At 42.5% G+C, this 12879-nt stretch overlaps 2 protein-coding genes across 2 annotated transcripts in view; both read left to right on the top strand.

The window, feature by feature from the left end:
* Window positions 1-12879, top strand: part of AGK (acylglycerol kinase) — a 344250-nt gene that overhangs the window by 215267 nt on the left and 116104 nt on the right. The window lies entirely within an intron of this gene.
* The window catches only part of WEE2 (WEE2 oocyte meiosis inhibiting kinase), a 30762-nt gene that overhangs the window by 3233 nt on the left and 14650 nt on the right, over window positions 1-12879 (top strand). The window contains exons 3-4 of the mRNA XM_007532086.1: window positions 8052-8245; window positions 11772-11820. Coding sequence (XP_007532148.1) covers window positions 8052-8245; window positions 11772-11820 — 243 coding nt within the window. The remainder of the gene's footprint in view (window positions 1-8051; window positions 8246-11771; window positions 11821-12879) is intronic.

Genomic DNA, 12879 nt, shown 5'->3' on the forward strand with positions numbered 1-12879 from the left:
GGAAGGCTGAGTGAAGGTGGTTCTCAGCTAGGCCACACAGGCAAGAAAAGATAACGGCGGTCTGTGGCTTTCATTGCCTTGCTGTGCCAGTAGCCCCTCTACCTCAGCTACTGCCTTCCAGTGGTTCCCACAAAGATGAATGAGAGCAAAGAACAGCAGTCATGCTTGGGGCTTCCCGCCTGTGTAGCAGAGGAATGGAGGAGCATGAGGGGAAAGACCTGGGAGCTCCATCTCCTGGGGTCAGGAACTCTTCAGTCAAGCATCAGCTATGGTGCTTGAGAGCAGCCTTGGAGAGTGAGTTGGAGTTAGCCAGGTGAGAGAGGGGATGAGAACTTGAGTCAAAGAGGCAAAACATCTACCAAGTTATGAGGGAAAAGACACTATGGCTGAGAAACTGTGTTGTCCAGTGTGACCTCAGTGAGGAAACGAGAGTGCAGCCCATGAGGCCTGAGCTGCCAGAAAGAAGCTTGATGGTGATTTTATTATGGGAGAGGGCTCCACCGGTAGAGAGTGCATGCATTACCATGTGTGGGGGTCTGGGGTTGAGCTCTAGCACCACAAGGGAGCAGCATGGGCCGTCCTGAGGGAGGTCTGTGGATGGTGGTGCAGTGCTGTGGGGTCTCTATCTTTCTGTCTCTCCCCTCTCTAGCCCGTGCCTCCAAATTAAAGCAAACTTGGGTCGGGGAGGCTACTCAGTGATACTTATTTAGTTTATACTGTGTTCATAAGGTCCTGAATCTAGTCTCTAGCACTGCTTTGTTTTTTTTTTCATTTTTTTATTTTTGTTTTTTTTCATTTTTAATTTTTATTAATAGTGGGTTTCAAGATTGAGATTATAGTGTACAGCTCTACACCACACCCAACACTAGAGTTCTGTGTTTCCTCCCTCCCATCTCCCAAAGATATTATCTTCGTCTCACAAGTCTTTGTTTGCTTGCTTGTTTTTGTTTTTTTTACAAGTTCATCTGTATCAGTTCTCTAGATTCTACCATCCTGTAGTTGTCTTTCTTTTTTAAATTTATTTTCCCTTTTGTTGCCCTTGTTTTTTTTATTGTTGTAGTTATTATTATTGTTCTTATTGATGTCATTGTTGTTGGATAGGACAGAGAGAAATGGAGACAGGGGGAGAGAAAGACAGACACTGGCAGACCTGCTTCACCACCTGTGAAGCGACCTCCCCCACCGCAGGTGGGGAGCTGAGGGCTCAAACTGGGATCCTTATGCTGGTCTTGCGCTGTGCGTCACGTGCACTTTACTCACCGCGCTACCACCCTGTAGTTGTCTTTCATCTCTTATTTTGCTAAGCACAATAACCTTCAATCCCATCCATTTTGTCCCGAAGGGCACAATATCATCTCTTTTTTTTTTTTTTTTATTGTAGAGTAGTATTTCATGGAGATATATGTATCTTCTTTAGCCAGTCATCTGTTGATGGGCATTTAGGCTGCTTCCACTCTTTGGCTACTGCGAATAATGCAGTATAACCATAAGAGTGCATGTGTCCCCTCAGGTTAGTGTTTGAGTGTCCACTGGATAAAGCCTAAGAGCCTAGCACTATTTTAAAAAAAAAAAAGCTGTATTAGGGTTGGTGAAATAGCTCACTTGGACAATGTATTGGCTTTGGTATGTATATGACTTGGGTTCAGGCCTGGCCCATACCACATTAAAGATTTGTTGCTTTAGTCTCTCTCTCTTTCTCTCTCTCTCTCTCTCTCTCTCTGCCTCTTTACCTCAATCTCTGTCTGGAAATAAAAAAGATACATTGGCTAGGGATTTAGGTCAACTGGTTGAATATTGGTCTTGAGTTCCAAAGGCTTCCTGATTTGGTTCCCAGTGATTCATGTACCACAGTGGTACTTGGGTCTCTCTCTCTCTCTCTCTCTTCTATCTGTCTCTTTCTCTGTATTCCAGCTCATGCAAAAATCTCTCATGTAATAAAGTAAATTAAAAAAAAGATATTATCCTGAAACCAAAAAAGCCATTCATTTTCAGGAGCATTTTTTAAAAAAGAAATCACAACCTGTTTTATTTTCTACAAACATTCCAGCCATCACTCAATACCCCTGTGCTAGTCCTAGGCACCTAATACCCAAGTTCTTCTACCTCTTGATAAATTGCTAGAAAGTGTGGTGATTTGAAGTCATTCTATGTGATTTTTGGTCCTCTCTGTTGGACAGGACTCAGCTGGAGCCCATCTTCCTTTCTTCCTCAAGCTTGTCTTTCTTACCACACAGCCCGTTACCTTCATCCTAGGACCTGCTCTAAACAGTACCTATCGCAAGATGTATTTTTCCCAGTTGTATTTCCAGTTTCCCTCCCATGTTCTGTTCTCGTTCCTGGAATGCTGGCATTTCTACATTCCAAATTTGAACCACTTCTCTTCTCACACTGGCCTGATGGTCTCACCAACACACAAACATACAAGGTTGGGTGGAAAAGGCCTTGCTGGCAGGCGATTGATTATTAACAACGTATTTGAGAAAGGAGCCAGAAATAGGAAGCAGGTGAACAGAGACAGATGGAGGGAGGCCTGGGGTTTGGTGACTGCCTTGACAGGGCAGGGTTGAGAGGAGCGGTGGGGAAACTTAGTACAGCTAGGAAGCTTCTTCTGTGCTTGAGTGCATGGCCCCTTCATTCAGGGTAGATGACACCATAGGAATGTAGGTTTGAAGGAAGCAGAGATGCTGTGTCAGTGGATCCATGGGACTGGAATAGCAAATTGTGATCATGGTTGGAGATCTATAATTGGGCATCCCATTCTCAGCATTTCTGAAGTTATTGAAGCCTAGAGTAGGCGAGTCCCACATGTAATCCCAGTGCCAGTGTGAAAGAAGTGGTCCAAATTTGGAATCCTAGAAATGCCAGCATTTGAGGGACAAGAAGGCCAAAACTGGGGAGGGAAACTTGAAATACTCCTGGGAAAAATACCTTTTGGGGAAGGATATATTTGGGATCAAGTTCCAGGGTGATGGCAATGGGCCACATGGTGGAGAAGAAAAGCATGAAGGATGAAGATGGACTTTAGCTGAGTCCTGCCCAGGAGATAGGACCAGAAATCACGTGAAATGATTTCAGGTTACCATAAAGACTCCCTAGCAGGGCCAGGTGGTGGTGCACCTGGTTAAGTGCACACATTACCATGTTCAAGGACCTAAGATCTTGCCCCCTGTTCCCTATCTGCAGGAGAGACACTTGCCAGGCTGTGAAGCACATCTTCAGGTTTTTCTTTCTCTCTCCCTTTCTACCTCCCTCTCCCCTTTCAATTTCTCTCTGTCCTATCAAATAAAACCAGAAGGAAAAGAAATATCCATTGTTTATCCTGCTAGCACCAAACCCCAGTGATAAAAATACTTAACGACAAACAAAAAATAATGCAACAAACAATCCCCCCCCAAAGACTTCCTAGAAAATTTTCTAAAGGTGGAATTAGTTAAGTGTTTATGATTGGTGTGCAGGTTGGGGGGTGTTAGTTGATGGTGAGAATGGTTGCAGAAGGGGGTTCAGCCTCAGAGAAGTCATGGTATCAGCTAGGCCTTTGAATTCTCTCCCCGTCCCCAACACTCTGATGTTCTGTTTTGGTGGGAGGTTGCCTCCTACTCTCACCAGCCTCAGAAGTCAAGTAATTACTCTCCAGTGTCCTTTCTCCCTTCCAGTTAGCTGTAGTAGAACTGGGATTTAGGGAAACTACTGCCTTGTGGTCTTTTTTTGAAATTTACAATTTGCCTTTTATAACATCTCTTCCATTATTCTTGGCTCAAACTAAGCTCTTTGAAGGTTTTTCAAAGGATTAGTGGTAATTTTAACAACTGGCAATAGAAGTCCATATTAATGGAAGTATATCCTTTCCTGTATCATGAGTAGAGTGCACACTATCTATAAATCTTAGATTTCCAAGCTAGAAATTCTGCTATTATCTACCCTAATGGGTATACTTGCCCTCTTCGTTCCTTTTAGTGTTTATTTTAATGAAAGACCAAAGCACTGCTAAGTTCTGGCTTATGGGGCTGCTGGGATTTGAAACTGGGAACTCAGAGCCCCAGGCATGAAAGTCTTTTGCAGAATCATTATGCTGTGGCCCCAGGTCTCTTGTTATTTCATTATTTTTTCCAATAGTAACAAGCTGTTATACTGTTCCCAGGCCACTTTTTTCCTTTGGATAGCAAGAGATTGGTAGTGATGCCACCACACCATAATTGTCCCTGGTGCTGTGACACTGATGTAGTGCTGGGACTATAACCTGGGCTACACACATGCCAAGGCAGGTGCCTTGAGTGAGCTGGTGACTAGTCCTTCAGCACCTTTCCTTCTTGCCAACTAAAAACTTCCTAGGCCCTTCGTGTTGTCCTTGACGTGTGGCAACCAGACTGGTAAGAGCATTTCAGCTGTGTGACAGGTATCCTATATGACAGGTTCAATCTCTTTTCATATGGTATCTAACATGACATGAAACCATTGTTCAGGGAATGATTTACTTTTTCAATCACATTGACCACTGGGCAATAGTCTGACAGATTTTACTGAAACTAATACTCAGTCCTTAAACAAAAGTGATAGAAAAATTGGTGTACCTGTTTTGGTGTTACTGATGTTTGCTATCTCCCAGCCATGGCATTAGTTATTAGTTTCCTTCCCTCCATTTCTCTCTCTTTATTACTTTTTTTTTTTGCCTTCAGAATTTTTTTGCTGGGACTTTGTATCTGAATGATTTCCACTGTTCCCAGTGAGTTTTCATAATTTTTTAAGATAGAGGTGAGAAACACAGAGAGAGACAAACAGAAAAAAGAGATCAAAGCATTACTCCATCACTTGTGAAATTTCCCCTTTGGGTGGTGCTACCATGTGATGACTAGGGAGGGGCTTGAACCTGGGTCCTTACACAGGGTAAGGTGTGCACTCTACCAGATGAACCATCTCCTGTTCCCAACATGGCATGATTCTCTTCATTTACAAATGTCCTGTTAGAGGTCCAAGGAGACTGCACAGAACTTACCCAGCAAAGGTCTCAGGTTCTATCCCTAACACCAAAAGCCTGGACTCAGTGGTGCTCTGGTCCAAAATGAAGCAAATGCAGGTCTACTGTGTGAAGTCTTCAGCTTCCTTCATTCTTGATTCAAGTTTTCATTCATTGAATATGCAAGTTAAATCTTCCTTGAGACTCACATTCTTTTCAAAGTGAATCCTGTTGTATTCTAGCATCTGCTTCTGTCTTCAAAGTCATGAGCCAACGCTATCACAACAGTAAAGTTCTTCAAGAGAGCCTTATGCTGCAGTTATTATACTATAAGGGGATTGTGGCCCCCAAGGGCATTGCTATTATCTTGAAGATGTCCAGCTTCCTGAGCTGTGGACATAGAATTCACACAGGCATCCTTCTGGTGTCTTGACACCTAGGTCAGAATAACATTCTGCTGCCTAATCAGAGTCCCTTGCTTTGACCCCTCCCCTCTGCCCTTGAGCTTCATTCTGGATAGGCTTTAGTTCTGAGTTTTTCCTGTAACCCACTTGGATTGGTGAGTTCTGCATCTGTTTCTAGTTATCAGTGTGCTGGTGTTAGTCATTGCCAAGCTCCGGTTCCATAGGGCCTAGGGTGTTCTTTATTATTGTCTGTACTTATGGAACTCATCTCATTTGGGGCTATATTCAAGTGGAATCAGACATGGCTTCTTCCATGTTTAGATTGGTGAGGAGATCTTTCCCTTACATAATACATCTTTCCCTGAAACACTCCCTGAATCCTTTGGCTGACAGATTTTGTAAGAGCTGGAATATACCACCCCCACCTTCAGAATATAGCTCAACACCTGAAGCTTGCTAGATACCAAAACAAATGTTTGCTTGGGTAATTGAGGGGAGGTTAAGGTCTACCTAAAGGCCAGGTCTTCTGAAGTTATTCTTGTTTGTCTAAACTTTGATGAAGTCAACTTACAAGTTGGTTGCAGGACTAGAAATGGTGGTTTCTATAGATGGCTATTATAACTGTCCAGCAGAAGGTGATGTGGAGCATAATGCAAGCACAGATTCCCATGTGGGTTTTGTGGTCTCATGGATCAGAAAATGAAAATAGTGAATCTGTATTTTTCCCAGTAAGAACAGCCCTACTGCAACTGGTTTGGAAGGAATAAGACCACCTCCAAGAGTTCTTTCAGGGATAGTGCTGTTTGGTCTAATCAGCTAATGCATATAGAAGTTTTTATTAGTGATTTAATAATAATTAACAAGATTGTGAGATAACAGGGGCACAATTCCATACAGTTCTCACCAACAGAGTTCTATGTCCCAACCCCTCCATTGGAAGCTTCCCTATTCTTTACCCCTCTGGGAGTATGGACCAAAATTCTTTTTTTTTTTCCCTATGTTTATGCTTAAGGTATCTTTACTGACTGCTTTTCTATAAAATATATTTTACTCTATTCTGAAAGTTTTATTTATTTATTTATTTATTTATTTTATTACAGAATTACATGTCAAGGGGTAGAATCCACACCATTCCCATCACCAGAGTTCTAAATCTTCACTCTCCCCACTGCAATCCACCACAGTTCCCCTAAAGTTGTAGACATGGGCCGACCATCTTCTCTACGACTATCTGTCTACATTTATACAAAGTTACCCCTTCTTTTCCTCATTCAACCCTTTTTCCCTCTAAACCACTAATGACATCAAAGCTACCTCCATATGTCCCTCTCCTTTTCCTTCTCTCTCTCTGGTTGCTGATGGAGTTGGAGTTCAGAGTCCCCTGATCTTCATCCTATCGCTTCTCCCCCATTGGGAGCATGGATGAAAGTTGTTGATGGGGAGCAGAAGGTAGGAGTCTTGGCTTCTGTAACTGCATCTCCACTGAGCATGGGTGTTGACAGGTTGACCCATACCCCCAGCCTGTTTCTATATTTCCCTAGTGGACCAGAGCAATGGAGACACGAGGGTCCAGGACACATTGGTGAGATCATCTGCCCAGAGAAGTCAGGGTGGAGTCATGGTAGCATCTGTAGCCTGGTATCTGGAAGGTGGCATGACCTAAGTTGAGACAAGATGGTTAATGAACAAGAACCAGAAAGTAGGATCAAAGCAGATGAGATTAGGGATTTTAGGGTAGAAGAAAGCTAGGGGAACCATTTTAGGCATGTCCCTGGAGGCATACAACTATAATAGTTTTGCTTGTGTTTGGTAGCTAACCTGAGGTTGGATGAGAATGCTGTTTCAGAGAGTGGTGTCAGAGTGGAGCACCAGATTTGAAGAGTTGCAAGGTTGACTTCTCAGACTTGTATCTCAGGCTACAGTCCACAGTAGGATTTCAATAGCAGCACAATGTGGGTTGGCAGCACCAGTAGCTATTTGGTTAGAACTGACCTGGTAAGTATGATGGTAAGGAATCATAGAAAAGGAATTTCGGGAGTCGGGCTATAGTACAGAGGGCTAAGCGCAGGTGGCGCAAAGCACAAAGACCGGCATAAGGATCCCGGTTCGAACCCCGGCTCCCCACCTGCAGGGGAGTCGCTTCACAGGCGGTGAAGCACGTCTGCAGGTGTCTATCTTTCTCTCCTCCTCTCTGTCTTCCCCTCCCTCTCTCCATTTCTCTCTGTCCTATCCAACAACAACAACAACAACAATAATAACTACAACAATAAAACAACAAGGGCAACAAAAGGGAAAAAATTAAAAAAATAAAAATAAAAAACTTAAAAAAAAAGAAAAGGAATTTCAAGAAGTATGGGCATATCCTAGAGGTAACAAGACTAGGAGAAATGGACTAAAATTCTTCATAGGGTGCAGAAGGTGGAAGGTCTGGCTTCTGTAATTGTTTCTCCACTGGACATGGACATTATAGGTTTATCCATATCCCCCAGCATGTTTCTATCTTTCCTTAGTGGGGTAGGACTCTGGGGAAGTGAGCACGTTCCAGGACACATTAGTGAGTTTGTCTCCCCAGGGAGGTCAGGATGGAATCATTGTAGCAACTGCAACTTGGTGGGTGAAAGCAGTAAGATGTTTTACTTCTGTTGACTCACCCATAGTTATTTGCTTTTTATTATATCTTTGTCATCCTCACTCAGGGTCTGCCAAAACAATCAGGAATTTCATCGACAGGAAAACCCTCCAAAAGCTCTAAGCATCTGAGGCTCACACCTGTCACCTTCCAGGATCGGATGGCCTCCTCCGCTCTGGTCAATATTAATCCCTTCACCCCAGAGTCCTACAGAAAACTGTTTCTTCAAACCAGCATCAAGAGGAAAGCCCGAGGAAATGTGTATGTGCACCACTGACTGCCTCTGTCTGAACCAGAGTTGGGCCTTGGGTAGAGTGTTACAGTGGAATTAGGAACAAGAATATTTTTTGAATGATGTTGACATAGTACACACACACTCCCCCCTTCTTGTCTGTGTTGGCTTTTTCCTGCCTGGTCAAAGATTCTAGCATCTTTTTCCAGTCTAAAGCATACCACATGGTGTTATAAGCTGCCTTCTCTACAAAAGAATAGCCTGGCAGCAAGCTGTAGACCTCGGGCTGTCATTGGGAAGCTGAGTGGGCTATGGAGTTGAATTCAGACCATCTCCTCTGGCTAGTAGGAGACTAGAGTTTGGATAAAGTGCATTTCTACATCAAGTAGTATACTCCTGCCCTGAGTCCAGCTTGTGGGACTGGTGATAGGAGTTACAGAGCTAGGATTAGATGTTCTTTGCAGGTGACAGAGGGTTGATGGCAGGAAAAAAAAAAAAAAAGAATGGTAGCATTGATTTTAGTGGTACTATAAACAAAGCAAAACAAAACCAAGAAAAAAAAAAAAAGACTTCAGATTCCAGACAGTCTACCAAGGAGTAATAGATGCCATCTAAAAAAAATATTGTGAAAAAAAGGTTGTATATTAATCAAGGCCATTTCTTTTTTAATGTTTTATTTTTTAATTTTATTTATCAGATAGAGAAATTGAAAAGAATCAGGGAAGAGAGAGAGGAAGAAAAACAGTTACCTGCATTCCCCCTGCAGCTGGGGGTCATGGCTTGAACCCCCGTCGTTGGGCATTGTAACATGCCTATTCAACCAGGTGCATCACCTCTCGGCCCCTGGGCATTTCTTTATTAAAAAAGATTTACTTATTGATATTTATTTACTTTGGATATAGATAAAGAAATTGAGAGAGGGAGAGAGATATCTGTAATATTGTTTAACTGCTTGTGAAGCTTCCCCCCTGCAGCTGGGGTCCAGGAAGCTTGAACTTGAGTCCTTGAACACTGTAATGTGTGCCCTCAACTAGGCGCACTATCTCCTGGGCTCCCTAGGGCATTTCCTTATTCTATCTCTGGTTTGGAAAACTGTTTTTCTGAGCAATAAATGTAGCAGTACAGAGAAACTACAGTATCATTCAGCCCTGGCCGGGAATTGAACCTGATGACTCAGGCCTGGAAGTCTATGCTCTAAGGCTAAGCATCTCCCTAGTCCAGTATCTCTTACATAGAATGGCTGCAGGGCCAGGTGGTCACACACCTGGTTGAGCGACATCTTACAAGTGAAAGGACCTGGGTTCGAGCCCCTGGCCCCCACCTGCAGGGGGGAAAGCTTTGCGAGTGGTGAAGCAGAGCTACAGGTGTCTATCTCCTCCTTCCCTCTCAATTTCTGGATGTTTCTATCCAATAAATAAAAATAAAACAAATAAATAAAATGGCTGCACCTCTACAATAGACCCCTCAATCTACACTCTTGTGTACTCAGTGGAAGGCACAGCCAACAATGAACATTTTGCTGATTATCTAATGTGTTAGGTTAAGTTGTCACTTTAAAATCCATTACTCTGGGTTAATCAGCCTTGTGGCCACGTTTTCTCAACATTACCAGAAACTTTAGTTCCTGGTCTGAACTAAAGAAGTCATTAGCCCAAGTACAGGGTCCACTTTTTTTCACTCAATTCTGTTGGTCTAATCAGTTAGGGATCTGTAAGCCATCATAATTAACTGCTTTGCCTCTCACAAAGTTAACAAGGGAACATAGCTAATTTGAATTTCTGGCAATGAAAGTATCAAACTAGCTACTTAGTGTTTCCAGAAGGAATTTTTTCCCCCCTCTCTAAAGAATTGAACGCAAAGGCTGGGCAGTTATGCACCCAGTAAAGGGTACATGTTACCATATTCAAGGACCAGGGTTCAAGATCCTGATCCCCAACCATGGGGAGGGAGAAGCCCCACAGCTGTGGAGCCATATTGTAGGTGTCTCTTCTCTCCAATTCTCCCCATTTCTTTGTCTCTAGAAAAAAGAAAAATTTTAAAAATTTAAGAAATTAAAAAATTAAAAAGAAAAACAAGGCCTCCAGAAACAGTAACATCATTGTGCAAGCACCAAGCCCTAGTGATAACCCTAGTGGCAAAAACAGACTAACAAAGAACACAATGTTTTCAAAAGTATTAGAAGGTAGAACTAAATTACAAATCTACATCAGTTGATTTCCATGAGTGTGATACCTTCCACATATTATTTCTACTCTGTCCTTCTCCAGAAGAAAGATAACAACTAGCTGATCTAGACGTTGAAATCTTGCTTAAAAGATCCAAAATGCAATTGAGGGTTTTCAGAGAGTTCCTTCTTAGCGAAAAGTAGCTGAAAACATTTAAACCAAGGTTAAGCTCGGTTTACTTGTTGTCAGCCTGTGAACTTAACAGGAAGCCCATTTACCAGGGAAGGTGGTGTTATGAGGATTATTATAGTGTAGTGGTAAGAAGCACTATTTTTTCTTTCTTTCTTTTCTTTTTTTTTTTTTTTTTTTACCAGAGCATTGCTCAGCTCTGGTTTATGGTAGTGCTGGGGATTGAACCTGGGACTTTGAAGCCTTAGGCATGAGAGTCTCTTTGCATAACCATTATGCTATCTATCCCTGCCCAGCACTATTTTTTTTCTTTTTGTTTCCAAATCACTTTAGTAGTAGTGGGGGGGGGGGGTAGTGGTTTACAGCACAGTTGTTAATACGTGGGTACAATTTCTCATCTCCCCATAACGTGTGTCTGCAAAGCACACTCACTCCCAACTTCTGTCTTTTCTCACCATCACAAACCAGGACCCCAAATCCCCCTTCACCCCCAGAGTCCTTTGCTTTGATTTTATATACCACATGCAGTCATTTTGTGTTTTCCCTTTCTGTCCTTGTTTAAGGTCCACCTATGAGCGAGATCTGGTATTTGTTCCTCTCTTGCGTTCTGTCTTGCCACCTCTTTTCAGCATATATTATTCCGGTTGCCTGCAGTCCTGCTCACTCCTTCCCCTTAGCTGGGTTCTACTCATTCCTGACAGCTTAGCTTATATATTCCTTCTTCTGAGAAAGGCTTCTACTCTTGGAATAACAGATGCGGGTGGGGTGGGGTGGGGGGGGGTGGGGGAAGGCAGGTAGTGGTGCACCTGGTGAAGCACTCACATTACAGTGCACAAGGACCCAAGCTCAAGCTGCTGGGCCCACGTGTAGGGGAAAAACTTCACAAGTAGTGAAGTAAGGCTGCAGATGTCTGTTTCTCTTCTCTCTCCCTCCCTCCCCTCTCAATTTCTATCTTTATCCAATAATAAATAAATAAAAATATTTTTAAAAAAATCTAAGTGTTGTCTGTACTATCCCTTGATAACTATCTTCTTAATTCTGATTAAGATTGAAATGTCTTTATATCTTTCTTCCCACATGGAAAATGAAGAGGAAGGGAATGATCACACCTGCTTTTAGAGCTCTTAAACTTAGTGCAGTGCAAGGACAAGGCTCACTAAATACTTAACATTCATTGACAACAGTTTTTTTTTTTTTCTAGTGAGGACTGTCCAGGGGAAGGGACATCAGATCAAGGACTTCCTGCCAAGGTAAGCATAACCCCCTCCACCCCACCTTTTTTTTCTCCCAATAACCCACCAACAATTTGTATATTGCAAATGGATGTTGTGGCTGAGTTTATCTGCACTCTCTACAGTGTCTATATTCTTAACTAGTTGTCAAATATGTGTATTGCTGGATCTTTCCATTGTATTCAGGGTTATTACTTTGATCAAGGGAACATTTTCATACACATGGAGGAGAGAACTGAAGGTCATCCAGAGTGATGGATTCATAGTACAACTACCAAACCCCAGCAATAACTCTAGTGGTAATAACAACAAAAACAACAACAATAATAATAAATAATATATAGGAAACCCACATTTCTCATGGGAAAGCAAGTAGGTATGTCTGATTCAATAGTATTATTTTCTAAGACTAACTTAATATTAGGATTAGTTGCTGTAGCAAATTCAGTGAGGAAGCAGAATTTGAAAATAGGCTAGGGACCATTGCACTTGTAGACCTTGTTGATGAAGCTGGTTGGAAATGAACATTGCATTAGAGTTGATGAGAGTCAGTGTTGCCGTATTCACTGGTTTGCTCTGGGATCAAATCCAGGACCTCATAGATACAAAGCATTAACATTACTAACCTTGTCTAGATTTTTTAAAAAGCTGTTCAAATTAGATGAAAATATTCTTGGCTGGGTGGTGGTGCACCTGCTTGAACACACATATTGCAATGTGCAAGAAAGGACACAGGTTCAAATCCCCAGTCCCTACCTGCAGGGGGAAGTTTCTCAAATGGTGAAGCAGTGCTACAGGTATCTCTCCTTATTTCCCTTTTCACTCAATTTGTCTCTATCTAGTAAATAAAATAAAATATTACAAATATTCTAGCTAGTGGGGATGTTGGGAAAATTTTGAGTTTAGAAATATAAATCTGGGGGAGTCAGCGGTAGCTTAGCGGGTTAAGCGCACGTGGCGCAAAGCGCAAGGACCTGAGTAAGGATACCAGTTCGAGACCCCGGCTCCCTACCTGCAGGGAAGTTGCTTCACAGGCGGTGGAGGAGGTCTGCAGGTGTCTGTCTTTTTCTCCCCCCC

This window comes from Erinaceus europaeus, chromosome 8 (assembly GCF_950295315.1).
Source record: "Erinaceus europaeus chromosome 8, mEriEur2.1, whole genome shotgun sequence".
Taxonomy (NCBI): domain Eukaryota; kingdom Metazoa; phylum Chordata; class Mammalia; order Eulipotyphla; family Erinaceidae; genus Erinaceus; species Erinaceus europaeus.